The sequence below is a fragment of the Diadema antillarum genome, unplaced genomic scaffold, assembly GCF_040938485.1.
Source record: "Diadema antillarum isolate AM-2024a unplaced genomic scaffold, OU_Dant_1.0 seq00001091_RagTag, whole genome shotgun sequence".
In the NCBI taxonomy this organism is placed as follows: domain Eukaryota; kingdom Metazoa; phylum Echinodermata; class Echinoidea; order Diadematoida; family Diadematidae; genus Diadema; species Diadema antillarum.
The window spans coordinates 284640-311573 of NW_027271910.1; the positions used below are offsets into that span (position 1 = coordinate 284640).

The following is a 26934-nucleotide window of genomic DNA, read 5'->3' on the forward strand; positions in this document are numbered from 1 at the left end:
GAGCTCTGTGTCCCCATATGTGAAGAGCAAGATAAAGTTGACTGAGTGTAAAAGCATCAATTTGTTTTTTGTTTTGTTTTTTTGTTTTTTTAATAGTTAACCACCCGGAAGTTAGTTCAATGATCCAAAGCTTTGGAATCTTCAAGATCATTATACTTTCAATAAAGTGTGATATTTAGAACTGCAGCTTGTGTGTTATGATGAAGAGCTTGGCAGTATTGTAAAATGCATGAAGCACTGTGATTATGATGATGCAAAAAATGAGATGGTGAGATGGAAATGCTGGAAATTTCCAGGCAGCATCAAATCAATGTGGGAGAAAATATAAAGTCTGTAAAGTTTACCAATCAATGTTTCCCTCAGGGAGACTATGTTGGCATATTTTACGCATTGCAGTAAAATTTATGCAGTAACTGTGATCTCGTTGTTCTTTCTCATTAATAACAAAACACATGAAATTTGTCTGTTTCTTGATCATATGTGACAATATCAAAATTAATGTATATCAGAAGTGTATGGTCAAAAGTCTCTTTCCTGTAAGCAAAAACCAAATCTATCACGGTCCAAATCTTCCTTCAACATGCCAAAAAAAGAAAAATATGTGACTTAGTTCACATCTTTGAAAGCCTTGTTAAAGTTACTGTAGGAAAAAGATGTGTAGCATGTCACTAATGAAACTAAAACAATATACTGTACATGCAAGAGTTTTTGCTGAAGTAGAAAAACTCCAAAAGAAAAATTGAATATCAGTTTATAGTCATCTAACGTGGCTTTTGTGGGAATCTTCAAGCAGCCATCTTGTCATTGTAAGTGATGTTGCTGGCATAGAAATCTTTTGTTTAGAAATCTAGAAAATAGATAGATGGATGGATTGATAGATAGAAGATTAAGCAAATAATCATTGACTACAAGGGTCATGGTACAATCAAACATCACCGACGCGATGTTAGATTGTATCCATTGCCCGAGAAATAGGATATGATTATTTGCTTTATATCTGACATCGATTGACAAACTTGAGATTTGATAAAAATGTACTAGGTATTTCATCAACCATGCTTATTTTTATTTTATAATCGTGCTAAATATTACAACACAGGCGGTATACAACCGCGGTCCGCGGCAGTCGAATGAACGAGACTATCATTAGATCTAAGACTACCTTTATCGATTGCAATCGTGGGTACGGTAAAAAGTGCTAATGAAAAAGTATATCACACTTATGTGATAGTACCACGGCGTGGATGTTGGGAGAAAAACATCTCTCTGTCATGTGTTCCAAATTCAAGTAATCCCATTGGTCAAACATATTTATGTGGGATATAAAGAGATATATTTTACATGTACTCGCCTTTTTACAAAGGAATAACTTTCCCTGTCATTTAACATTTCCAGTGACTTTCTATCGTTGACATGTCTTGAATATGGTTATTAGGAAAATACATCTGTTACAAAAATGTACAATGTGGGACATTACACAGCTAAGTATTATGCAGATGATGTCACAGTTGTGTGAGGGTGAAGACTCTTTCCACACCATATTAGATGTCTTATTGCTGTTTTGGATGCTCATGACTCATAATATTTTGTTCAACTATGACACAAACTTTCACTGCGCTGTTGCTTTGTTTCTTTGGGGTACACTCTTGATCCTCTAAGCACCATCCAGGATATTGTTAAAGATTATCCGATCTATTTTTGTTCAATCTTAGTAGTTCCTTCTCTCTTGTCCTCATCGTAGGAAGAGATGAAAATATCTGGTATGTTTTTGTTCAGTCTTGATGCTTCCTTCTTGTCTCCGTAATAGGAAGAGAGAGAGGGGAGGCTGGTTATTTTGCCAGCTGGACGTGGCTTCCTGTCTAAAGATAGGTTTCATATTGCTTTGGCCTTCACGCTGCACCTTTAGCAACATGACCTTATATGTATTTTTCAGCAAGTATCTGGAGAGTACGTTGCAGGGCAGTGTTTGTAGTTATTGCTGTATTTTCATCCTGCATTTAGATTGCTTTTAATGGCAACCATATCAAGACTGCTCTTATTATATTGCAAGTGTGAACGGAGCTCTTCCGTTCCTCAAACAATGACTATGCCTTCCCAAAATGTTGTTTTGCCGTCCACCGCAGATTTGAGTATAGGAAGTTGGTGCTGTGTAGATTCCAACTGCATCATTGATATCCTATCAATGTTTGTTTTCCATTTAAAGCCGTCAAATGAAGCCGTCCTTTTATACCAAAAATGCTCTCTGTATTCATTGTAATCTTTGTATTTTTATATGTGTGATTTTGTTGCTTTGTTTTTAAACACTGAACAGTTCAAAAAAAAAAAGGAAACACAGGAAGATACATGGAATTTAGTACACGTTCTATCATGTTACAGTTGATCTGTAGCTATCAAATGAATATATACTTTTGTGTAAATAAAATTACAAAGTTTGCCTTGAGCATTTGTAACATATCGGTATGTGGTTTATGGGCGGGGTTTTACAGATACATTGTATATGTACATATTTGTAAATAATGATATTTATCGATGCAGAGAGCTATCTGACCCCTTCATATGTAAATACAACTGTATATGTACATACACAAATGTATACATACGACTTCTTTATGTAAATAAATGTTTATGTCAATGCAAACAAACATCCAGGCTCTGTGCAGATACTTTCCTTTGATTCCTGTAGGAGCATGCTGAAATTTCAACTTAAATCCCTCCTCTCTTATTTTCTGTTATATTTCCTTGTATTTTTTATGCTTATATCGTTGCGTCATCAGATATTCTTCCTTTTTTTTTTGTTTCTCTGGCTCTTTTTTTTTAATAGATATATATATATATATATATATATATATATATATATATATATATATATATATATATATATATATATATAGCAATAATAAAGTCACAACAGAGGAATGCAGGGAATGCATTGATAGCCAATCTTGATTTAATGAATAATCCGAATTTTCGAGGAACCTTCCTCTTCTTCAGGGATGACAGAAGTACGAAGAGATGACCTACTGTCATCCCTGAAGAAGAGGAAGGTTCCTCGAAAATTCGGATTATTCATTAAATCAAGATTGGCTATCAATGCATTCCCTGCATTCCTCTGTTGTGACTTTATTATTGCTATTTCTAGTACTGCCAATACGCGGAACAACTACAATATATATATATATATATATATAGATGGATAGATAGATAGAGAGATAGAGATGAAATTAATGGATGAATAGGTACATGGATAGAAAGAGGGAAGAGAGATTCATGTTCTATCCATGAGTTTTGATGATCTTTTGCCTAACTTTTGTAGCTTGATATGAAAAAAAAAAAACAGAATGGCATGCAAACAACTAATAATATTTGTTTTTCCATATGTGCCCATGGTATTACATTATCAAATTACTGTAAAACTTTGCAGCATGAAATTTTCGCACATTGTAGCAGCCAACAGCCTTTTTCGCGGCATGAAATTTTTCACAAATGGGCATCCAATGCGTTCAGTGTGAATGAGAACATTTGTGTGCATTTCAATTTTACAAATCTTGAGTTGGCTCTCGCTTAATTTACAGAATTCAAATGCATGCATAAACTTCTGGTTCTACAGTATGATACACTAAACAAAACAAAACCAGATGAAGATATGGGAGGGGGGGGGAGGTAATATATTACAGTAAAATGAAACAAATTACTAGCTGTAAGAATGTCCTCTCCAACCACATCTTCCAAACAAAACAAAACCAGATGAAGAGAAGGGGGAGTAATTTTATTACAGTAAAATAAAACAAAATACTGTACACTGTAAAAATGCCCTCCAGTTTCAACCACATCCCCCCCCCCCCATCACACACACACACACACACACACACACACACACACAAACATGGGTACAAGGTGTGTGATGAAAGAACTTACGGTGGTTTTTCGGTGGTTTTTTTTTTTTTTTTGTCATGTCAAACAGCAACAAACACAATGGGAAGAGATTCCTTTTTCAATACTAAGGTCGTCAACACCAAGTCGTAAAATCAAGATCATTTCAAGTCAAGTCAAGTCAAGATCATTAAGTCAAGATCATTTCGATCGATAACACTTTGGTAATCGATCATCTGAGGAAACTACGGAACAACGTGAATGAAGGCTGAAGGAAGTGAGTACGATCTAGTGTGAGATTTTAAAAATATCTTGCGAAAGTGCATTATTTGAGTGTATGTGGATCCAGTTAACTGTTAGGTGGAAATGAGTTATGTTACCTCACTGGTTCAGTATTGCCCGAAAATGCTGTCATTCAGAATTACAGAAGTAGAGAGTTGAACGTACCTGGGAATTCTTTTGCGCCGTTACTGTGTAGTCCCATACGTTGATATATATGCTGTGCAGATAGTACTTGTTATTGCACTGACGCGTGACGACGCAGTGCCATATAGAAATTAGAATTGCCAATAGGGGTGTTCTTATTTTTCACAGCCCGGTGATCCAGCAATGGGTCTTCCTGAGCACTACTCTTGCCCATATAGCTATCTACCAGAGTCCGAGACCAAGTGCAATATCACTGATGACAGGCTAACCTAGCTAAGTAGCTTGTATGAGCTGCTGAGTGCCGGTACGGCGGTACCGGCGGTAGGCCTGCCTAGCTGTGCTGCAACCAGGGCTGAAGACTAAAGTTCCAGGCGCCAATAGCAATGACAACGTACTTTCGTATTCATGTAAATGCATCAAATTTTACTGAACCAAACTGCACTAAAATCAGAGGATATAGATCTACTTGATAGCTTATTTCCAATTCATCATGTGAATTTAAACCGAAGACGAAGTGGTTATCAGAATGCATCAATAATAGACGACCAATATCAATGTTAACTTTCATGTTGTCGCTCAAAACAAACTCACTTTTCGACTCTACACTTTGTGAGAGATCACAGCATACATTGCCTACACAATCTAGAGTAGACCTGACAAACAGGGACTCAACACAAGAGCTAAAGTTCAACATCCAATATGATTGTAGCTAGCTGAAAAAAAGTTGGTGCATACAGAAATGCATGGAGAAATGCATAGTCATGTGTATGCTTGTCTTTCTGTTTGTATATTCTTGAGCAATGTAGGAATGTTGTCATCTGACTTCATTCAACTTGTCATAAATAATTTTGTACATTGATTTTTGATTGATTATATCAGACAGCTAACTTCGGTTTCAGATTGTGCTGGTAATGTACGCCTTGATTGCTTGCGAAGAGCAAGTTGTTTTGAGCAACGTCATGAAAGCCAACATCTATATCAACGTTCCCTGTGCCCTGATGACCGATTTGGTTCAAATTTATGTGAGAGATTGGACATAGGCAATTAAATACATTCTGTGATTTTGATGCAATTTGGGTTTCTAGAATTTGAGATATCTACATGGATACGAAAGTAAATTAGCACGAAGTTCCATGTGATTGTGACCATACAAAATAGAACATGTCTTTGAATACAAAGACTCTGACAAAAGGCATGAGATCTCCAAGTTTGACTCTATCTTTGAGGCCATCTTTTCAAAATCTCCCACTCTCCTGCTTGAGTATGGATCATGCTCTAACTGTGTGTCTCGGCCGAAACAAAACAATGATGAATGAACATGCCTTTATAGGTGACTATGATGATATTATATAACCTACACCTACATGTATAAATGTGAGAAACTGTAATAGTTTGTAAAATGACAATCTTAGTCCTGTAGGCTGTTGGGCTTAGGGTGAGTTAGGGTCTAGGGTTTTTTTTTCATACATTTAGAATTCACCCTTCCCTCCCCACTCCCCCCCCCCCCCCCCCCCTTTCCACTCCCCCCCCCCCAAAAAAAAAAATAAAAATGAACAAAAAATCCAGACCCCATTTTTTACTTAAACGCCTTCAAAGAGCCACCCATATCTTTTTCTGAGTTAATCTACCGCATATGCATATCAAAGCAACGTCTTGCATACAATGTATAAGATTATTATTATCTTTACTACTGTCAGAAATCATGTAATCGGCATCTGCAGTACATTTCTGTTGTATGTCATACCATGGTTGATCTCTGCTTATTAGGTTTTTGAAAACATCATCTTACTAAATTATCTAGAATGGCTGACGAATCCAAGCAAGATGAAATGGAGACCAAAGGCAGTGATAGTGTTGTGGCTGAAGAAGTGACTGCTAGTGATGACAGGATAGAAGACTTACTGCCAGATGTTGGCAGTGCGACGCAGACCGATGTGGACGGCAGCCATGTATCTAAAGCAGCAGAGCCAGATGAGAAGGGTGATCACGGCAAGGAGGACGAACCCGCAAAGGAGGACGAAGATGAGTGGCTGGACGTCCTTGGCAGCGGCCAGCTGATGAAGAAGGTTCTGAAGGAAGGCAAGGGAGAGTCCACCCGGCCAGAGAGAGGAGCGTCGGCCACAGTTCGAATGCTTGCTAGGCTTGAAGATGGAACAGAAGTTGAACAGCATGACAGATTCACCTTTACTCAAGGGGACGGAGAAGTTCTACAAGGTAAAAAGAAAAGTTTGTTTAGTGTTTTTTCCAGTCAGGTTGTTTAAAGTGTGACCTCCGGATTATTTTCAAACTTTTACAATTGAACAACTGTAAATTAGTTATACGGGTACAGAGTTTCAGAATCTGCAGTGATTAGGTTGAGAATAAGAATGTTTTTGTAAAATTTAGAACAAATTGCAATAAACAAGGATGATGGCATTACAGCCTCACCATAAGAATGTATGAGTTGGGGCTCAAGGAAGCAGAACAAAAGCAGTAGGCATGCATACATTATGTGTATACACAGGTGAACTTGTTAAGCAAGCAGTATTGTAATGGAATTAAAGGGACATTCCAGATGATTTTCATAATTTCACATCATGTATTGCATAAATCAACAACTCCATGTATAGATTTGTGGCATTTATTGTGGTTCTTGAGCAGAGAAACAATACTTTGAAAAACCTCACACAAATTACACTGAACAAGGATTATGACATAGGAGGTTCACATATTTCAGAAATGTAACAGTGTAATTTCATGACAATACCGCTTGCTGGCGAGTTCACCTGTGTATAATCTATGCATGCCTTCTTCTTTTGTTCAGCTTCCTTGAGCCCCAACTCATGCATTCTTATGGTGACTCTGCCATGTCATCATCCTTGTTCATTGCAATTTGTTCTAAATTTTGAAAATGTTCTTATTCTTCATCCCAATCATCACAAATTCGGAAACTCTGTCCTCAGTATAACTAATTTATAGTTGTTCAAATGTATAAATCTGAAAATCATCCGGAGGTCTCCTTTAAGCTGCTACATTTTTGAAATATGTGAGGCTCTATGTCATCATCATTGTTCAGTGAGATTTGTGTAGGTTTTTCAAATTATTAGTTTCTCAGCTCAGAGACCACAATAGATTCAACCAATCTATACATGGAGTTGTTGATGTACTTCATGATGTGAAATTTTTGAAAATCGTCTGGAATACCCCTTTCATGATTCTCACTCAGCCTCAAACCCTACCCTGATAAATGTTCTCAGAACACTTGTTGGGAAAAGCCCCAGAAAAATACCTGTAGTCAATTAGCAGTTTTACAAGTACATGTACATTAAGCAGAGAACTTGACATCGTGAATAGCATCATGTCTCATCAAGAAGAAAGTAACAAACATTAATTTCCCAATTGTGAAATATATTGTTGTCTGTCTACAGCCACTTGTGGATTTTGAACCACACACTTTTTGTGTGCTTGTTTCATTGCAGCTGTTGACCTTTGTGTATGTCTCATGGAACTTGGTGAGATTGCAGAAATCAGAAGCAACTCAAGATTTGCGTACAGTGAATTTGGGAAGTAAGTACCTGAATGGAAAACAAGTAAGTAGCTCAAATTTTAAACAAAAAATCTGTTTATCTCCAGTGAGAAAGTCAATTCACCCTCTCTTGAAGTCCGATACCTGTTGTAGAATGCAGATTCCACTGTTTGAGTAAGCTCATCTCCTCCTGTAGCTGCTTGCATGCACTTGTCTTTCAGCTCCCACTGTTAATCACGTGGAGAAATGTTTATTTCCATGACAATAAACACACTTATGTCATTACAATGCACTCTCGTTATATCGAACACAATTATAAGGAAATTCTGGTTACAATGGAATAGAAATTCAGGCCGCAATATTATCCACTCTATGTTTTTTATTGCTTATTTATTCGGTTATAACAAAATTTTGATATAGTGTAAGAAAACTGCCAGCCCCGAGGACTTCATTATAATGGGAGTCTACTATACTTTCTTATGACCCACCAAGCAGATCAGAATGATAGCATTACTTTGGCAGCATGTTAAGGGCTAAACTGAGACTGGCCAAGCTGAAGACCAAATTTCTGTGACAATATGAGGTTTTTGATTTGAAGTAAATGTCAGTCATAGAAGTCTGCCTGCATATTGCACTTCATCATCTTCATTGGACATACAAATAGTAAACATGTAGGAGAGTAGTGAAAGCCACAGCATTTCATGATTTTTTTCATTCAAATGTTTTTGCTGCAGAGAGCCACTGGTCCCTCCAAACACAGATATGGTATTTGAAGTAGAGCTGCTAGAAACGAACCTGCCACCTTCTGCTGCTACCATGACGATCGAAGAATGCTGTGAAGTGGCGTGAGTGTTTCACCAGTGTTGAGAAATGTCACAGATGAATGGGCAAAGTGGCTAAATTCTGTGCTGCATACAGACTGGCAAAACTTGGAATGCTATAGCACTGCAGACTGGGGTACTACCGAGACTCCAACCCCAAACATCTCTTACATTGGAGATTCTCCTGCCTGGACCCCAAACAAATTGGAGACTGATCACAGAAACATGCACATAATATTATGTGTTCATGGCACACATCATGAGCGCAAATTGCAATGTCTCATGCAGCTGGGGTTCATTTGTATATATCTCTTTAAACATATTCAACAATATTGTACATCATAAAAGCTTCCAAAAGTCATTTCAATTCTTATGGATTTTGTTTATTGTTCTTGGAATTTTTAAATGTATTTCTTTGGTTTTTATTGGAAATTGTTACTGACCACTTTTGTACCATAATTAGCATAGAATTAATCAGTCAAAGTGATTAATAGTAAACATAGTAGGTTTCATGACAGAGCACTGTTTTCCATAGGGAATGTACACAAAATCACAAAATCTCCCCACCCCCCGGCCCTTTTAGGGTTAAAGATTAAAATGTTTATGGCATTAGGTACAATTGTAAGCATGTAAAAAAAAATGCAGACAATAGTTTTTGAAGGAGATGGTTGTAAAATTTTTATGAATGTTGAAGGAAGAAAGATTCATCAAAATACAGAAAATGAATAGGGACCTAAATATCAAAAGGCTCTATGAGCTGCTTTATAGACAGCATGTAAGGGTTTTTGATAACACAACTAATGATTTGTTATCATTTTCTTCAGTTTATTTCCTGTAACTGCATCAAACTCCTTCCAAGAGACAGTTCAATCATCACATAAAATACCTCCATATGATTTATTTTGATGATCTATTTGTTGTGAAACCAAAAGCTAAAAACTCAAGAGTAAGTCAACAACAAGACTAATGTAACTGCATGAGTGTAGTAAGGTCTGCACATTTACTTTGAAATATTGACCAATGTGAAAAAAAATAGTCCATGACAATTTTTTCATTTTTCTGCTTGACAATTTTGTAGTTAGTCTGTCAACTTTGATTTGCCTTCTACTCAAGGTTTCAGTTTGTATTTTGTGAATTGTCATTTCTATATTTATTTTCAATGGACTGAAAGAATAATACCATACTTGTTGTTTTCTTTTCATTGAATCCTCTTATCTGCTTTGATACAGAGACAAGAAGCGTGAATATGGCAATGAACTTTTTGGCAGGAGAGACTACTCTGGCGCGATCAACTCGTACACTAGGTATTAAAAGATTTCTTTATTCCATGATTTATTTTCTGTTTTTGTTTTGTTTTTTAATGTTCCTGCTCTGAATATTTGTGTTATCCTTGTTTGCATACATGTGGATTGAGGCAACAACTGTAAGATTTTTATGAAATAAAAAATATGTGAAAAATGAAGCCACCCTTGTAGGTGGTCAGGGGATAAAAAGTGCAGACATCCTTGTGGCACAAGTATTGAATGAGATTGGAGAAGGGGCTTTGGCTTACTTCTGCAGTCATGCAGTCACTTTATAATTGTGCCCTTCTCAGGACTTCTTCCATTGATGTCTTTTGTTGTGTACAGTGTAGTTGCCATGGTGACGACAGATTAATCGTAACTCACTGGAAGTTAATGTATGTGAAGTTACATGCACTAACTGCCGCTGGATGCTCTTCCATCATCATTCTTGAAGGTGTGGTTTTCTTTCCCAATATGAGTGTTGTTTCACCGTCTAAATGTCTCTGTGCATTTTTTATTTCGTACTATACCTGAGATACAAGTATTGCTGAAATGAGTTACCATCATACATCAAGATGTCTCACATGAGATGTACAGATGACTTCATATACATGTATTGCTATGTGGAGTCATTGAGCAATTTCTAATGTGTGAGTCATAAGTAGTGATTGTGACATGTTTTATCTGTTTGTTTTTCATGCAGGGCCTTAAAATTTCTTGAGGATGTGCCTGTAAGTAATGTCCATTACACAAATTTATTTATCTCATAAAGGGTGTGTTTACAGTTCTGGTTGATGTGAGGATTAAGCTCTTAACGTTTTGCAAGATATTCAGAAACCATCCATGAGATGTCAAAGAGCATGCAATTCTAAGGGGTATCAAAAGTTTATTCAATGAAAATCGGTTTTGAAATGGCTGAGATATCCCAAAACAAGGTGAAACACAGAGATCCTAATAAAAGGCGTGGCCTGTCGCCTTTTATTAATATCACTTTTTTGGATATCTCAGCCATTTGGAAACCAATTTTCATCAAAGAAACGTTGAATCCTTCCTAAAATTACATGCTCTTTCATATTTCATAAGAGGTTTCTTATTATCTCACTTAGGAATGTTCAAAACATGAATCCCCACCTCAACCAGTACTGTATAGTACCTTTAAGCACTTTAATCAAATTGACATTTCCTCGCATTAACCTGTTAGCCATAGAGAGCAGTCTTATAATGCAAACTTGCCAAGTTTACACCAGATATCATCAGACAAGTTATGATCACAGCTAATGTCAGATGTTATCCTAAATTACAAATGTAATAAGCAGTTCATTATGAAAGTATACATGTACAGTTAATGTAGTACTCATTCTAAAATGTCTATCAATTTGCTGTGAATGCTTCGATTATTGTACACTCACCTTACAGCAAAATATCAAATTTGTAAACTTATCAGTGATGTTGAAGAGTAAACTTAATGATGTGGTAGCTTTATGAGTCATCTATTCAAGTTTGATGCAATTACCGGTACTAGATACGATTTGAGATCCAAGATGTCTTGCAAATTCAGCTGCTTCCCTGAAATGATTTCACTGTAACTTTTCACTATTCACCTGCCATGGTCGATTTTGACAACCCCAAAAAAGGCAAAGGATCCAGAATTGTGCATGGCCAACCACTGGTATCATATTCAATTTTGATAAACTTTGTTTTATTTGTTGGTTCTTAGGCAAGTTCAGGAGAATCAAAAGAGCACCAGCTGAATGATGTGTTAATCAAATGTCACAATAACTTGGCAGCTGCACAACTCAAGGTGAGACTTGGTAATCCATGGTTCTGACCCCCCCCCCCCCCCTCCATTTGTACATCCTACCTCTCATTCAGTTTGAACTGTACTTGTCTGTTATACTGTGTTAAAACATGAATACAGGGGAATTCATCCTGTTATGCCAGGGCCCCGTTTTATCAAAAGATAAAATCAATTTTAAATTTTCTTACCACACAAGTTGCCATAGGCTTATAGTTGAAATCAACTTTATGATCAATTTTAACTCTTCATAAAACAGGGCCCTGGAAATATAAAGCAAGTGTCATGCAAAAATATGTGATATGCCTCTGTGAGTGGGAGACCCAAAATTATGCATATATGTTAAAGGCACATTTTTATCTCCTCATACACTGTATGTGAAGTGATCAAATTTGTATCTTAACATATTCTGAATCCCCCAAATCTGTAGTGTGTTATGAAGAGGGTATGGTTTGCCTTTACTGTTGACAATATTAAATGTGGTACAGTGATTGATACGAAAAATAAAAAGTACTTTTCAAAAAAGGAAAGATACAGACCTACAGTTTGATCAGATGTTTGTTTGAGTAGAATAGTACATGTAGTATTTTTCCACATTATGCTGTGAATTCTTTGATGAGGAAACAGGAAACAAAAATCTGCTGCCAGTGAAAGTGATGATGTATTAAATGCTGCCCTCTACAGGTGGAAGCTTACTCTGCTGCCCTCAAGTCCTGTAATGCAGCCTTGGAGCTGGATGCCAACAATCTCAAGGCACTTTTCAGAAAAGGAAAGGTCAGTCTGAAACATTACCAGTGCTTCCTCTCTCTCTCTCTCTCTCTTTCTATTGAACACAACTCAAGAGGAATATACAGTCAACCTTGCTTCAGTCGACCTCGCATAATTCAAATAATCTCCTACGTCGAAGGTCTTTTCAAGTCCTCTTCTCTTTATATTGTATTGATTTTAATCCCTCATAAGTCAAATTTTCTCTAAGTTGAAGCTGTTACCTCAGTCAAAATAGATTCAACTCCGGTAAGGTTGACTGTAATTGACAAGCATGTGATAGGAATACAGTTTTGATATTCATTCACAAATACAGGAATACTCATGCTCTCATGCACACACATTCACATCCACTAATGTGGTTTGATGTGAACAAAATATGGCTTGTCTTCAGACTTTGATTTGATGTAATTAAGAAAACCAAAATTGAATTGAATTGAACCCAGGAACACATTGGCAGAAATGAGTAAAATGCAGAATGGCAGGAAAAGACACTGTAATTAGCAATAGTGGAAGTGATGTAGTGAGGAGATAGGAGACTTTTGTCCTGAAGTGCATGCCATGTGTCTGCTTTGATGACCTTCACTTGCTCTTGGCTCTGGTCGCTTGATAACATACAAACCTGAACTTCAGCATGCATTGTATCCATGCAATGTAGATATTTTCTTCTTCCCCCATCGTGGCAAATAAACCTCATTTACCAGTTTAAGACACTTGAGGATTTTTTTTGTAACATAAACTTTGATATGCTTCTCCCATTGATAGGCCATGGGGTGAAGCTGAAAAAGAGGCTTAGAAAATGGGTTTCGTTCCAGCAACACTGGCACTACTTTCTGAATGCGGAAATGTGATGTTTTGTACATCCTAAATATACTGTAAAAAGTTCTCCTCGAAATATCCTGCAGTTTTTGCGAAAATCCATATTTTATAAACTGCGACCAGCAGCCCAATACACATATCGTAATGGGGCTGCGGATTGTAGCATTTAGGATCATGACAGGGAAGTATCGCGGACAAATGTCAACCTTAAATCGAACAAAAATTCTTCAATTTGAAGACTTACAAGTAAGGTTGAAGTATTGACAACAGGGTTCGTGCAAGGTTTGGTTCTACATATAGTCATTTTCTGTTCGATTTGATGACTTAATATGACTAGGTCGAGAGGAATCTGGGAGAGCTACGCTGAATTGACGGTCAGCGCAGGCGCGCACATCACTGCGCACAAATTTCGTATCCATTGACTGGATATTAGATGTCTGTGTGTGCATGCGCTGGCCGTCAATTCAGTGTAGCTCTCCCAGTTTCCTCTCGACCGAGTCACATTTAGTCATCAATTTGAACAGAAAGGAGCTATTTGCAGAAGCAAACCTTGCACGAACTCTGTTATCAATACTTCAAATTTATTAATAAGTCTTCAAATTGAATATTTTTTCCCGATATTAAGTTGATATTTGTCCGCGATAAAATATCCGTCATGATCCTGTATGCTACAGTTCACAGCCCCATGACGCTATGCGTATGGGGCTGCTGGCCGCAGTTATGCGTATGGGACTGCTAGCCGCAGTATAGTACCCATAGTGTTTCTAAGCTGAAATGCATATACACATTTGTAAAGCACTGCTTTTAACCATATACCTAGAAAAAAAGTGAAGTTTTGGTTTAATAGTTGCATTATATCTCATGTTTCAGCTTTTCCTGATGCTGGCTATGCAATAAGGAGGACAAGAGCAAAGTGGTTCAAGACCATATGAGAGAGAGCACTGACTGACCGTCAGAGGTCAAGGCAAATGCCTTATATTCTGTTCAAAGACATGTTATTAATCAAATGACTAATCATTCAAGGCAAAAAAAAAAAGGAAAAAAATCAGTGTGTTTGTTTGTGTGTGTGTGTCCGCATGCATGTGGGAGAATCTTATTGTACACACACACACACACACACACACACACCCTCACATGCACACACACATACGCACACTCATAGTTATGAAGATTCAATATACCCAAGTGTATTAAAATATTATTCTACATGCCTTGGCCATTTATCACATCAGCATCATAAAAAAGATTATCATAAACATGAACACACACAATGATATAATACATGTACTGATCAGTGCATTACACATACACAGGTGCATAAAAACGCTGACATATTATATACACTCACACGCACACATACAAACTCATTTACACACATGAGGCATTACTATTAAACAGATCATATTGCTTATCAGTAAACATGTTTTTCTTTTCTTCTTCTTCTTCTTCTTAAGAAGCTTTAATATACTTAGATCACATAGCAATCACGTTGTTCATGAAATATTATACATTACTTTAGCACTAGAAAATTTAATCTTCATAAAATTTCCTGAAGTTTTCATTGCTATCATTAGGTTACAACATGGTGGGACACTACCTCCTTTCATGTAAGATAGCTCAAAATGATAATCAGTCAAATTTTCTAGTTTTAATAAATTTCCTGGAACATTCCATGGTTCAAATATCCTTGAAAGGGTGTAAAAGTTTTGAAAAATGCCAATATATAAAATAAAGGCAAAATTATAGTTTACCCATTCATGAGTGAAAACTGTTGGATTCTGCATTGGAGGCAATGTGTACCTGAAAATCTTGGAGAGAATAAAACAGGTTTGGCATTAAAAATTATGATAACATTGCAATTAACATCCAATATCAGAGGATCTGTGCAAACCTGACTCAACTTATGCACAATTTTCATTTGGCTGGTGTGTATTAGTTTTAGCAAACTGATTTTGTACTCACACCTACATTGTACTGACCTTTCTACATGAACATTCTGTTTCAGTATTAATAATAATTACATATTTTTTTCCCCAGAGTAGGAGAAACAAATTTTAATCGTAGTCATTCAGTTTTATGAAAAAAAAACACACTTAGGAAAACATATTTGTTCTTAGAATAATTCAACCCTAATCAAATCATAATAGAGGGCAGAAATGTTTGCTAAAGGGCAAACAATCACATACTGAGGCAAGGAGTCAGAACATGTTGCATAAACATTGGCATTCAAAATACAGGAAGCAATCTGTATTACAAAGACATTTTATCATGCACAACTTTGGTAAGATGTCAATTCTTGAATATCAATCACATTGACCAAAGCATAATTGGTGCATATACAGTACATTCTGTTGTTTCTGAACTTTGCACTGAAGTTCTTTGTGTATGTGTGTGAATGTTTCAGTGGTGTATAGGCCTATATATTGCTCCATTTTATCAAGGACAACTTATAGTAACATGACAATGTTTTCATGCTTCAATATCAATCATATTAACCTATTTCCCTTGGCAAGTAATGAGCAGGTTGACTCTGTTGCAAATGATGCATTTCACAGGCAACACAGCAGAACCTGAAGAGCTTCCAGAAGAAAATCTTGATCTTGATGTGAGCCTCTTAGGGGAGGAAACAGATGCTCCTGCTGACGGACCAGGCTCCTCCTTCAGCTTTCGTTTCCTAGCGAGATTCAGGCGTTTGCTATCTATAAACCTCTTGTAGCACGTTTCATGGAATCCTATTTAATACAATGGAGAAATGAACAGCAATGATTAGCCGTTGGATTTTGTTAGGGGGGGAAAAGGCTAAATGCTAGAGGGAGGGGTTGAACATTACACTCGATATATCATTAAATGTACGGTAGACTATTGACTGCCAATATTTGAATCTTGTAATTACCAATACACAGGCCCTATAGTACTATGCCAGGTAATCATTAACACCTCATGATCATTGTCATCATCAACTACTTCAACTTGTACTTGCAGTGCAATTACTGATTTTAAAGTACATCTACAGCTTTCAGCACCTGATCACATGCAATATCAATTATCATAATTATGAATACAACTGCCTTATCATCATTAATACTAGTAATCCTTGGCCTTTCACTATCACCACCACCCACTGCTTTATAGTTTGGCACAACATAATGGTAATCATATGTTTTAGGGAGTTTAATTGTTGCAATTATGTTATTGTCATTGTTGGTCTTTTCGATCTATTTATATCAAATATTAATAAGTTAATTTAATGAGATGCTAAATGTGTGTTTTGAGGGAGGATTCGCCAATTTCGGGGTGAGAGAAACAGGATGGATTTTCAATATTAATACTCCATGGCCATGATTATGAAAATATAAATTTACGTGCAGTTTAGACCTTTTTCAATCCAGTCCTGTGTGTCAAGACTTTTACAAAACAATATCACTGATCAGCTACATCAACCTAACCTGGGCTGTACATAGAACAACATGTAAAATTACATCTAGGCGACATTATAACGGCGCTATGCCATGCCAAGGTGAAATTCAAGATAATTTATCTAAGTAACAGACACGCTAACGGCTAAGCTACTGGCTGCATTAGCGCCCATTATAACATACACAAGCAACGTTCATAACATAGCTATTAAACGTTGTACAATTGTACTTGTAGTCATCATGGTCATTAACATTATGAGTGAGACTGCACTGCAGTGTCGACTGCTACGACTCGACTGTACGCACGTAAACTAACCTGTAAATTATCCTACTACGTAGGTTTGCAGTCAGTCCCCCTGAGCAGCTGAATCACTTCGTTCTGGTCTGCGATTTCACGGTCTCCCCCACTCAATTTGATCCACTCTTTGGCACACAAAATAGGTTTCGTCTATCTTAGGTTTGTCATAGCCGTGAAATTTTCAAACTTCATCGATGTTACATGCATAATAACGCATAATAAGTTTCGGCTGAGCAGACGACGTAGACGCGTCGACAGGCTCACAGGGGGCGGCCATTTTGACTCGTAAACAATAATTCTCGATTCGGATTGGATAACATACATCACATGATCGTTCGCGAATGAATATCGTACACGGCAAAGTGTACATATTCAGCTCCTCAGTGACAAAAGAGTTCACTGTTTCCCCCTAAATTACCAAAATACTGCAGGAGGGTTTGTGTCGAACTTTTTCCTGTAGCCTTTTTGGTTATTTGTTTACACGTAGCTGTGGAGAAATTTTAGTGCCGCAGTTGTCGGAACGAAACAAGCGAAAAAACCAGCTCACCCCATGGCCTATGATGCTAAAAGCGGAAGAATGGGATTCATTTTTCTTGACATTTTTGTTTCTTACTTTCTGGGTTGCCCTGTTAAAGATACATAAAGTATGTTTATCATGTTCAAAGAACAATCTCCTCTGTGGCCTATGTCTTTAGAATGCAAGTGATCAATAACTCTGACATACTACTTGTTGTTTTGATAATACTTCTTCTACTTTTACCTCTTTTGTCTTCAAAATTATTGTCTCTTTGTCCGTAGGTATTAGCTTGCCAGAAAGAATTCAAAGAAGCGATTTCAATGATGAAGAAGGCCCTGGCATTAGAACCAGCAAATAAGGTATGGAAGTATTCTTCTTTCTCTCAAAGGTTAATGTATGTTTTCTGTTTGATTTTTTTTTTCCTCTCCTTTTTTTTTTTTTTTTTTTAAATTACATGTATGTGCGTCTATTGGAAGACAAACATTTACACAATAAAGTCTACTTCACTGGAAATCTTGATGTGTAGTTAGCAGGGGCAGATCCAGGAATTCCATAAAGGGTGGGGGGGGGGCACAAAGCAGGTTATATTTCTAAGCACAATTTTCTGATGCCACTACAATCAGTTGACAAGGATAATCGTGTGGATTTCATGCATACTTTTTTGTTTTTATTTAGAAAAACAAAAAATAAAAGGGGCGCACGCCCGGTGTGCCCCCCCCCCCAAAAAAAAAAAAAGCAAAAAAAAAAAAAAAAAACAATCCACCACTGATTAGTCTATTTCCCTTTGATGTACATGTTGCTCATGAAATGTTTTCATGGTGTATAGAGAGACAGTTGGCAGCTTTGCAATGCAGAATGATGCAGTGCTTCATTGTGTAATGTGTAGACCTAACTGGAGAAGATATTGATGAAACACTTTGAGGCTTTTTGTGTAGCAGCTATGATTGCCCTGAACACAGAAATGATTGTAGTTGTACCACTGGAAGAAAGAGTAGCAGTTGTATTTACACACAATGTTAGTGGCAGTAGTAGTAGTAGCAGCAATAGTAGCAGTAGTAGCAGAAGTAGAATTGGTAGTAGTACACTGTAGTAGTAGTAGTAGTAGTAGTAGTAGTAGTAGTAGTAGTAGTAGTAGTAGTAGTAGTAGTAGTAGTAGTAGTAGTACAGACTGTAGTAGCAAGGAGGTTCGAGAAATGGAGTCACAACAGTCTTATTCGCTTTGATCCCATGCTCGAAGCCGCCACTCAAAAATATTTGAAGTATGTGTCAAACTGGATCTGCCCCCCCCCCCCCCCCCATAGGAAGAAAATGAATTCGTGTCTCATTGCATAATGACCAGCCACTGTCTAAGGAAGATAAGATATGTCTTTATGATGGTAATTACTTTTCGCTATCCCTACTTACAAACGACGGGCGGTAGACAATGGTAAAGGCACGGGGGTGCGCGAATAGAAATTGCTCAAATATTGCTGAAATAGATATCAAAATTACTTGACTGTACAGTCTGACATATTAATTTATAAAGAACTATACTTGAAGATGATACCATATTAGTTTCATTTGTCGGAAATAATCAGAAAAGTGATAAAACTGGCTTTCCATGAGGGTAAAATTTCAAACACTTTCACAAAATACAGCTCAGATATCCACTTTGGCACATATTTTCGAATGGAATTGACTTTTGTTTTATATGCTTTGTCATTAGGTGAAATTTCATTGCATTTGATATATAAATGAGCAGCATGTGTACCTGATATTATGTTAGCGTTAAAAATGAATCTCCAGATTGCTCAGGAAGATGGCGGCTTCAAGCATCGAACATTAAAGGCACAAATGCACCTGTGGAATTCTTTTGTCCATCCATAGAAAACTGACAGCTGATTGAATAGTTATAGTCAGTTGTAACTCCATCTCTCGAACCTCCTTGGTAGTAGTAGTAGTAGTAGAAGGAGTAGTGTAGTAGTAGCAATAGTAGTAGTAGTAGTAAAGGAGAAGTAGTAAAGAAGAAGTAGTAGTAGTAGCAGCAGATGCAGCAGAAGTAGTTGGTCATTATATATATTGGAAAACTAAATGCAGCCTCAGCATTTAATGTTGTTTGAAATATGACAAGAGTATGAATGGAATTGGCATTTGCACATACATGTACATGTAGACTATCCACCAAGAATTGGCCAAGTTGACAGTGAGACAGGATCAAGAGATGCAGTCAGAGAAGGCCATGTACCAGAGAATGGTGGGCGACATGGCCGGAGCTTCTGCAGAAAAGCCAGCTGGAAAGAAACTTTTCAATGTAAGTGAACACTTAAAGGGGCAGTCCAGACGATTTTCATAATTTCACATCATGTAGTACATAAATCGACAGCTCCATGTATGGATTTGTGGCATTTGTTGTCACCGTACCACTGGTCCTTGAGCAGAGAAATCAATACTCTGAAAAATCTTAAATAAATTACACTGAACAGTGTTCATGACACAGAGCCTCACATATTTCAGAAATGTAGCAGTGTAATTCCATTACAATATCGCTTGCTTAACAAGTTCACCTGTGTAGAATCCATGCATGCCTTCTTTTGTTCTGCTTCCTTGAGCCCCAACTCATGCGTTCTTATGGTGAGGCTGCCATGTCATCATCCTTATTCAATTTGTTATAAATTTTGAAAACATTCTTATTCCTCATCTCAATCACTATAAATTCTGAAACTCTGTACTAAGTATAAATGATTTATAGATGTTCAAATGTAAAAGTCTGGAAATCATCTGGAAGTCTCCATTAAGCGTAAGTTTTAACATGTCATGCTCTTGCAATTGGCTCATGGCAGTGACAGGTGCTTAGTACAAACGACTCTCATAATAGGGAAGTCCTCCAAACCAGCAGTTTTCTTTGATTATGTTGAAATTTCATTATAGCCGAACACTAAAGTATGTAAAGAGATAAAGATGAAAGTGTGGGGATGTTAAGAATTACTTTGTTGTAACAAAAATTGTGTTATAACCATGTTTGTTTTAACAGGAGTGCACAGTGTGTCAGTTATTCATGTTTTGGTTCTGAAAGTAAGGTGTTTCATCAGTGTGGAGACTGTTTCACAATCATATGTATTCTGTTATACTTGTATGAGACCACTTCACAATCTTAAAAGATTGCCGTCTATTCAGTGCCAAGAATATGCCATCCCCTCTTCAGTCAAACATTTAGGACAGAACTAGGCGTGATGCAGTGAGATATTTTCTGTCCCTTTTCTTCCTTCCTTATGTAGGCACAGACAGTTCTCATTGGACTATCCATCATCATAGTCGTCGTAGCAGTTGTGGTAGCTCTCCACCTGACGTAGGCATTGGAACCCGCCAACGCACTCCAGCAGTGTGGACCAATTACAGATGCATGCAAACCAGCGATACAACAAGAATTCAGCATGCACCCCAAGCATATGTTCCAGAAGATGTCAACTGTGTGTCCCCCCCCCCCCCACTCCTTAACAACTTTTGAGTGCATGTCAACAATTTTAATTTTGTGCAATTACAATGATATTTTACGATTCTGTTTGCTCTTCTAAAGACTTTTCCATAATATAAGAGCTTTACTGTCTGTCCATCATTCCTTATGTACAGCTTATGTTTGCATTAAGTCAGTATAATGATTCATTGGTCCATAAATTTCACTTTTGTTCACATCTGTTCTTAGGCAAAAGTCTACGGGTGGTGTAAAAGTGGAAATTTGTGTGCATTTGCGACATGAAACGAGTGCAAAAATAGAACATGCAAATTATTTGCTTGTTGTATGTAATACTATTTTTATATCTTAATTCTGTGGAATGAAAAACTCATGAAATTCATCTTAACCGACCGAGTTGCAAAAAAAAAAAAAGCCACTCATGCAAGAAATTCCTCTTTCACAGAAGGGAGAATGTTTTTGTCGTTGTTTTAATTTCTGTCTGGCATCTCCTCTCAAATACTTATATATGTGCCTTCCAGGTATTTTCACACCAATTACACATCACTCTTTCACATTCATGCGGTTACCAGGTACACTAGGTCTCAGGTAGATGAAACTGGGTCACTTTTCATGATAATTTCAGTATTTGTGGGGAAAAGTGAATCCTTCCAATTGCAATAATCAAAGAGTTCGTTTTTTTAAGACAAACTTGACCATTTTGTGGATAATGCGAATAACTTGGCAGATACATTGCTTCCTACACACGATAGCTGCAGTGTATTGTGTGCCTCAAACATGTTTGTAAATCTTGAACAGTGTAGTACGCCGTGTGCATTTTGTCTTTTGTCTTGCCGAAAATTGCTTTCAGTGTTTGCCAGAGGTACATTCATTGTATGTAAATGACTCTGCACAGTGTTTTCTGCTGTGCCATGTGCTCTCTTGAATAGTGCATTGCTTCTCTGTGAAAGTATCTTATTTCAGTCTGATTAAGACCAGTAATGATGATAATAACTTTTCTTTCTTTTTCTTTTCTTTTTCTTTTTTTTTTTGGGGGGGGGGGGGGGAGAGTTTGTGTTTTGCTTTATTCTTTTTTTTTAAATAGAAAATTGCAGGGTGTCAGGGCTATCTTTTACTTGGGAACATCTTCTTAGTCAAACTGTGCATACAAAGATGATCCCCTGCATTTCCAATTATTTCCTCATCTCTTTATTTGAAATGTTTCCTCTGATAGTATACTTTCTATAAAACATTGTTGTATATCTTTACTTTTCATGTTTTCCTCTGATTTTACTACATTTAATGTATATTGGTGCATTTATTCGTCATATAATTATGCAAACACTGTTAAATTTTGTTATACTGTATTGACAAGGGAATGCAGGGAAGGAACGTACATGAACTGAAATTGTCCATGATATGAAGCTGCTCACAATGATTCTAATTTTTGTTGCACAACCTGATAACAAAAGATTTTCCTTAACCCATTGATGAGTCCTGCGTATACTTGGGCAAGTTTCCATGGGAAAATGTGTGTTGTAGCAAAATCAGTCCTTCCTCAATGGGCAATCCACCATGGAAACTGGACAATGCAAATTGATCAGACAGACCAACAAAGGTACAAAACAGGTGTAAGAATTTCAAACTGTTCGCGTCACCCGAGAGAAGCATCCATACATTTCAGTGCAGGGTGCTACATAAGCACTTGCCCGATTGCCCGGGGCAAGTAAAATTCAAAGTCGGACAAGTGTTTTGGAACAATGAGAAAAAAATGCTTGCCCGAATTGGGCAAGCAAAACATTTTGAAGTCACCTTTCCTTCCCAACACTTACATGAAGTAGTCCCAATGCAATCCAACATCAACACTCTATCGAACCAAGTTTGTTACTCCTCACATGTGCTGTTTATTCAGATGATTGTATTCTATCAAGCCCTTGACTTTACAAGCGATTTTCTATGTCATTTTCTTATGTCTTTGGACTTTCTTTTCGGGCAAGTAAAATTAATCTTTGGGTATGTGTTCTGCGACAATTTGAAAATCTGCTTGCCCGGCTGGGCAAGTGGTAAAAAAATGTTATGTAGCACCTTGCATTATATTACAACTTTTCTTTTTATTTAGCTTTAACCTTTTCTTTGCCACAGACTTTGGACTGTGTGTACAATGTTATGGTGTTCTTTGTGCCAATTGGCTCCCAAAGCACTCAAAGTGTTGACTGGAAATTAATTTAAGGGTGTGTAAAGGTGGCCTCACACTATGCAGTTTTTTCTTGCGACTGCTTGCGGTTTCGAGAAGTCGCACGCGGTTCTCGACCGCATGCGACTTCTCGCGACTTGGAGACGTTCGCAAGCCTTGGGACCTCCTTGTGGCTGCTGTCAAATTTTGAACATGTTCAAATTCTTGCGATCGTGTGCGGTTGCCTCTGCGAACCCTTGCGACCGGCTGAAATTTCGCAAGCCTTGTGCTCACACTATGCGGCTCGATGATTGCGATCTGGCAACCGCAACAGATCGCAAGCACTGCGATCGAGAAAACCGCATAGTATGAGGCCACTTAAGATTTCTAATCTCTAACGATGTACATGTGCAACTCGATGAATTTGTGTGTAGAATTGATTCATAGAAATGAATGGGAATGGGAAATTGAGATTCTATGTCTAATTGAAGACATTTATGTTGTACGCAAATAGAGATTTCGTGTCACATTTAAACAAACAAATGAAAAGGAATGAGTGAATCATTAGGTAATCATGCATACCTCCTGATAATATTCTAGGTTTGCTCTAGATGTGATGCGAGATGAAATGAACTGAATTTCTGGATTATTTTCCATTCGTAACTTGGAGTGGATAAGTGTAAAAAGTGAAATATACTGTTATTAACCACATGTCGCAGTTATTCAAAACATCCCTTGAATTTAGAAGTGCTCAGTGTTCAGAAAATGGGATGACATAAGTGAGCGAAAGCACCTCGTATTGTAATTAAAAAACACATGTACCTTTTTGAAGACTAATAATCAAAACTACAACCAATACCTGTTTGAATGATAATAAACAAAACTGCAGGACTTTTGTAGACAAAAATGAATTCTTCTCTAAACAAAGGTACACAGAAACCTGTCATGATTACACAGCCTGGCAATCTGTCCAATGCATCAGTAATTAAAATATCTGTATGATTCTTTCACAGCCCTAACATAGTAAATGACGCGATAAAATTGCAAGAATCATGCATTTGTTTTGAACGACTGTGACAGTCACAAGTTTCAGTGCTTCCGTAATTCCCTTATTTACAGAATAAGGGACATCTTCAGACATTTTTGTTATAATGCTGTAGAGACTGCTGGCACTACGAAAAACTTTTTTTTTTTTGCCGGTGTATTATTTTAGATAACATCATCTTATAGTGCCAGTAGAGGAAGTATAGGCAAGACATGTATAATCTTATGTGTGCTTGATCAAAAAAAAAAATGGTCATTCCAGTGACATATCCCATCTGTGTGTGTATGTTGGGGTGGGGGGGGGGGGGGGGTGGGGGGAGGTTGAGTGATCTAAACAGTTTTGTTAGAGTGTAAATATTTACTTTTTCATTCTGGACCTCTATCTCCTCGAGTCTTTGGCAACTACTTTCGATACCAAGTTGGTCCGGCCAAATCCAGCCTTAATGGAGTTTCATGCGACCGTGGAAATAAAAGATAGTAGTGAGTTCTGGCTGTTGTTGGTATTGCATGAAACAGTCAAGACATCTGTTCCGCAATATTTGCAAGGAATTCTGCTATTTGCTGGAAAGGAGATTTAAGTGACTTAAATTTGCTATTCTTCCAAGTCAATGATGAGGAATGAAAAGAATAGGCAAATAACTTGACATGCAGACTTTACAGCAACACTTGGCACTGATAATCAGCATATTTCATAAGTTATCTTACTGGCAAACAGTGTATCATTTTACATGCTGAATGATTTATATATTACTGTCTTATGTTTGTCAACGCTATGTATCATTTAAGGCCAAAATACCCCCCCCCCCCCCCCCCCCCTTTCCAAGTGGTCTTGAAAGCCCCAGTTCAGTGCGGGTAAAACTGACATGACAACAATACCCAGTAGGGCAGCATGCAATGTGAGTATCATAAAGAAATATCATTTGTGTCTCTGGCTTCCCCGATTGTATGTGAAAGAGCCGGAAAAATAATAATAAAAGAAATGTAGGCATGTCTAAATTGCAAGTATTGATGCTCTCATTGCTATAGCCTTGATATTTATGGACAGTTTTGATATATCATACAAAATAAAATTAAAAAACATGTAATATTGTTTATTTGAAGTCATTAAAATTGCAAGTTGTAATTGTAATTGAACATTTGTCCGTATTACTTAATATGTTGCAAAAACAATGATGGAATGAATGAGCTGAAAGAATAAAAATATGAAGGAAATGTGGTTTTCAAACTAGTCAAATGACAGTTGGTTCGTATGCCAAAGGTTAATGGTGTCATTGTTCTCTACTCTTTATGACTTATACAATGTAAATGCATGTCGACCAATATATGTGGATAATACCCATGATCATCACTTATGAAGCCAAAAGAATTTCTAAAATACAAGTCATATGTTTTATTAAAATTTTCAATTACTTGTACTTTTCTTCAGATTACTTGGATATGCCCTCAAAATGCCTTCCAAACCAAGATTCTTGTCAGTGACATTATTAGTCAATCATTGCTGAAGTACTAATATGATTAACAAAAGACATTGGAATGCTCCTACCCCTACTTAGCATAACTTGTATATTTTTGTGCTTTTTCTTTTATTGATCATATTAGTAACTTGGTAACATAAGATGATATGTCAAGAATGTTTCAGATCACCTGAACAAGTAGTGGTGATATTGATTGTATGCTGGCATGCAGTGTTAATATGGAAAAATACATTGTAGCCTTTGTAATGAAAGGTATACATTGTGCTATGAAGGAAAAAAAAGAAGAAGGAAATACAGATGGAGGAACAACAGTAATCTCTACGTCTTGGTGTGATGTTTGGCAATGTGCGGGAAAATGAAAGTGTAATAATGTGTTGTTTGGATATGTGATAAATATGTACAATGTAGATCAAAATAGTTGTGATGTAAAGACCAATGTAGAGTACCAAAGTGATGATGTCACAGTCTTTTGTTATAGCTTGGGTTGGAACCAAGTGTAAACATGGTTAGCAACAATAGTGTTTACAGATTTTTGGGCCAGTTGAGGTTGTTTAGAGCCAGTTTCCATGGTGATGGATGGATAAGGCATCACACGGTGGTTCTCTATTCCTTCATTAAGAAGTTGGAGTACTGTAGAACTAGAAATATTTGTGGCATGTAATTTTCATGAATTGGAGCTGACACCTTTATTGAGGCCACCATGATGTGTAATATCAGAAAAGAACTTTCGTGTGCAGTTTTATATTGCACAAATCTTGGCTCTTCGCCAAACTCACAAAAATTTCATGCACACAAAAATTTCTGGTTTTACAGGCTTGTAGGCACGAGACCAGACTATCACTTATCATAACAGCACTTGTGTGACAAACAAGTCGCATCATATGCTCACATACACGTGTGCGAAGTACACATTTGAATTAGATAGGTCAAGATGTATCAACAGGCAATACTATGTTATATCAACAATCTAAATAGACATCTATGCACACATAAAGTCTTGTGCAAAAAGCAGGCCGCGCACTGGCCAATACTGTTGAGTTCTTGAATTTGTGACCATTGTAAAATAAGCCAATTTGTGAATGTTTATGAAAAAATATGCATGCAAGGGGTGGGAGAGATACATTAAACTTGATTTGAAAATTAGACTACTCATGACGATGTTTACATAACAACAGTGCTGTATGAAAAACTCGTACTCTCGCCAAACATGTTAGTACACCCTTATACACCTGATCACCCTCATATACCCATACCCATTAACCCTCATGCACCCAACCACCCTCACACATCCAATCACCCT

At 37.1% G+C, this 26934-nt stretch overlaps 1 protein-coding gene across 1 annotated transcript; it reads left to right on the plus strand.

Moving 5' to 3' along the window:
* The first annotated feature begins 4126 nt into the window (after positions 1-4126).
* On the plus strand, positions 4127-20844 carry LOC139743522 (peptidyl-prolyl cis-trans isomerase FKBP8-like). Its single transcript, XM_071654001.1, has 11 exons — positions 4127-4147; positions 6098-6510; positions 7755-7842; positions 8536-8646; positions 9852-9926; positions 10609-10636; positions 11623-11706; positions 12385-12474; positions 17797-17874; positions 19668-19805; positions 20770-20844. Exons 2-11 carry the CDS (start codon positions 6099-6101, stop codon positions 20842-20844), a joined length of 1179 nt encoding a protein of 392 aa, XP_071510102.1. The 5' UTR covers positions 4127-4147; position 6098.
* The last annotated feature ends 6090 nt before the right edge of the window (positions 20845-26934 follow it).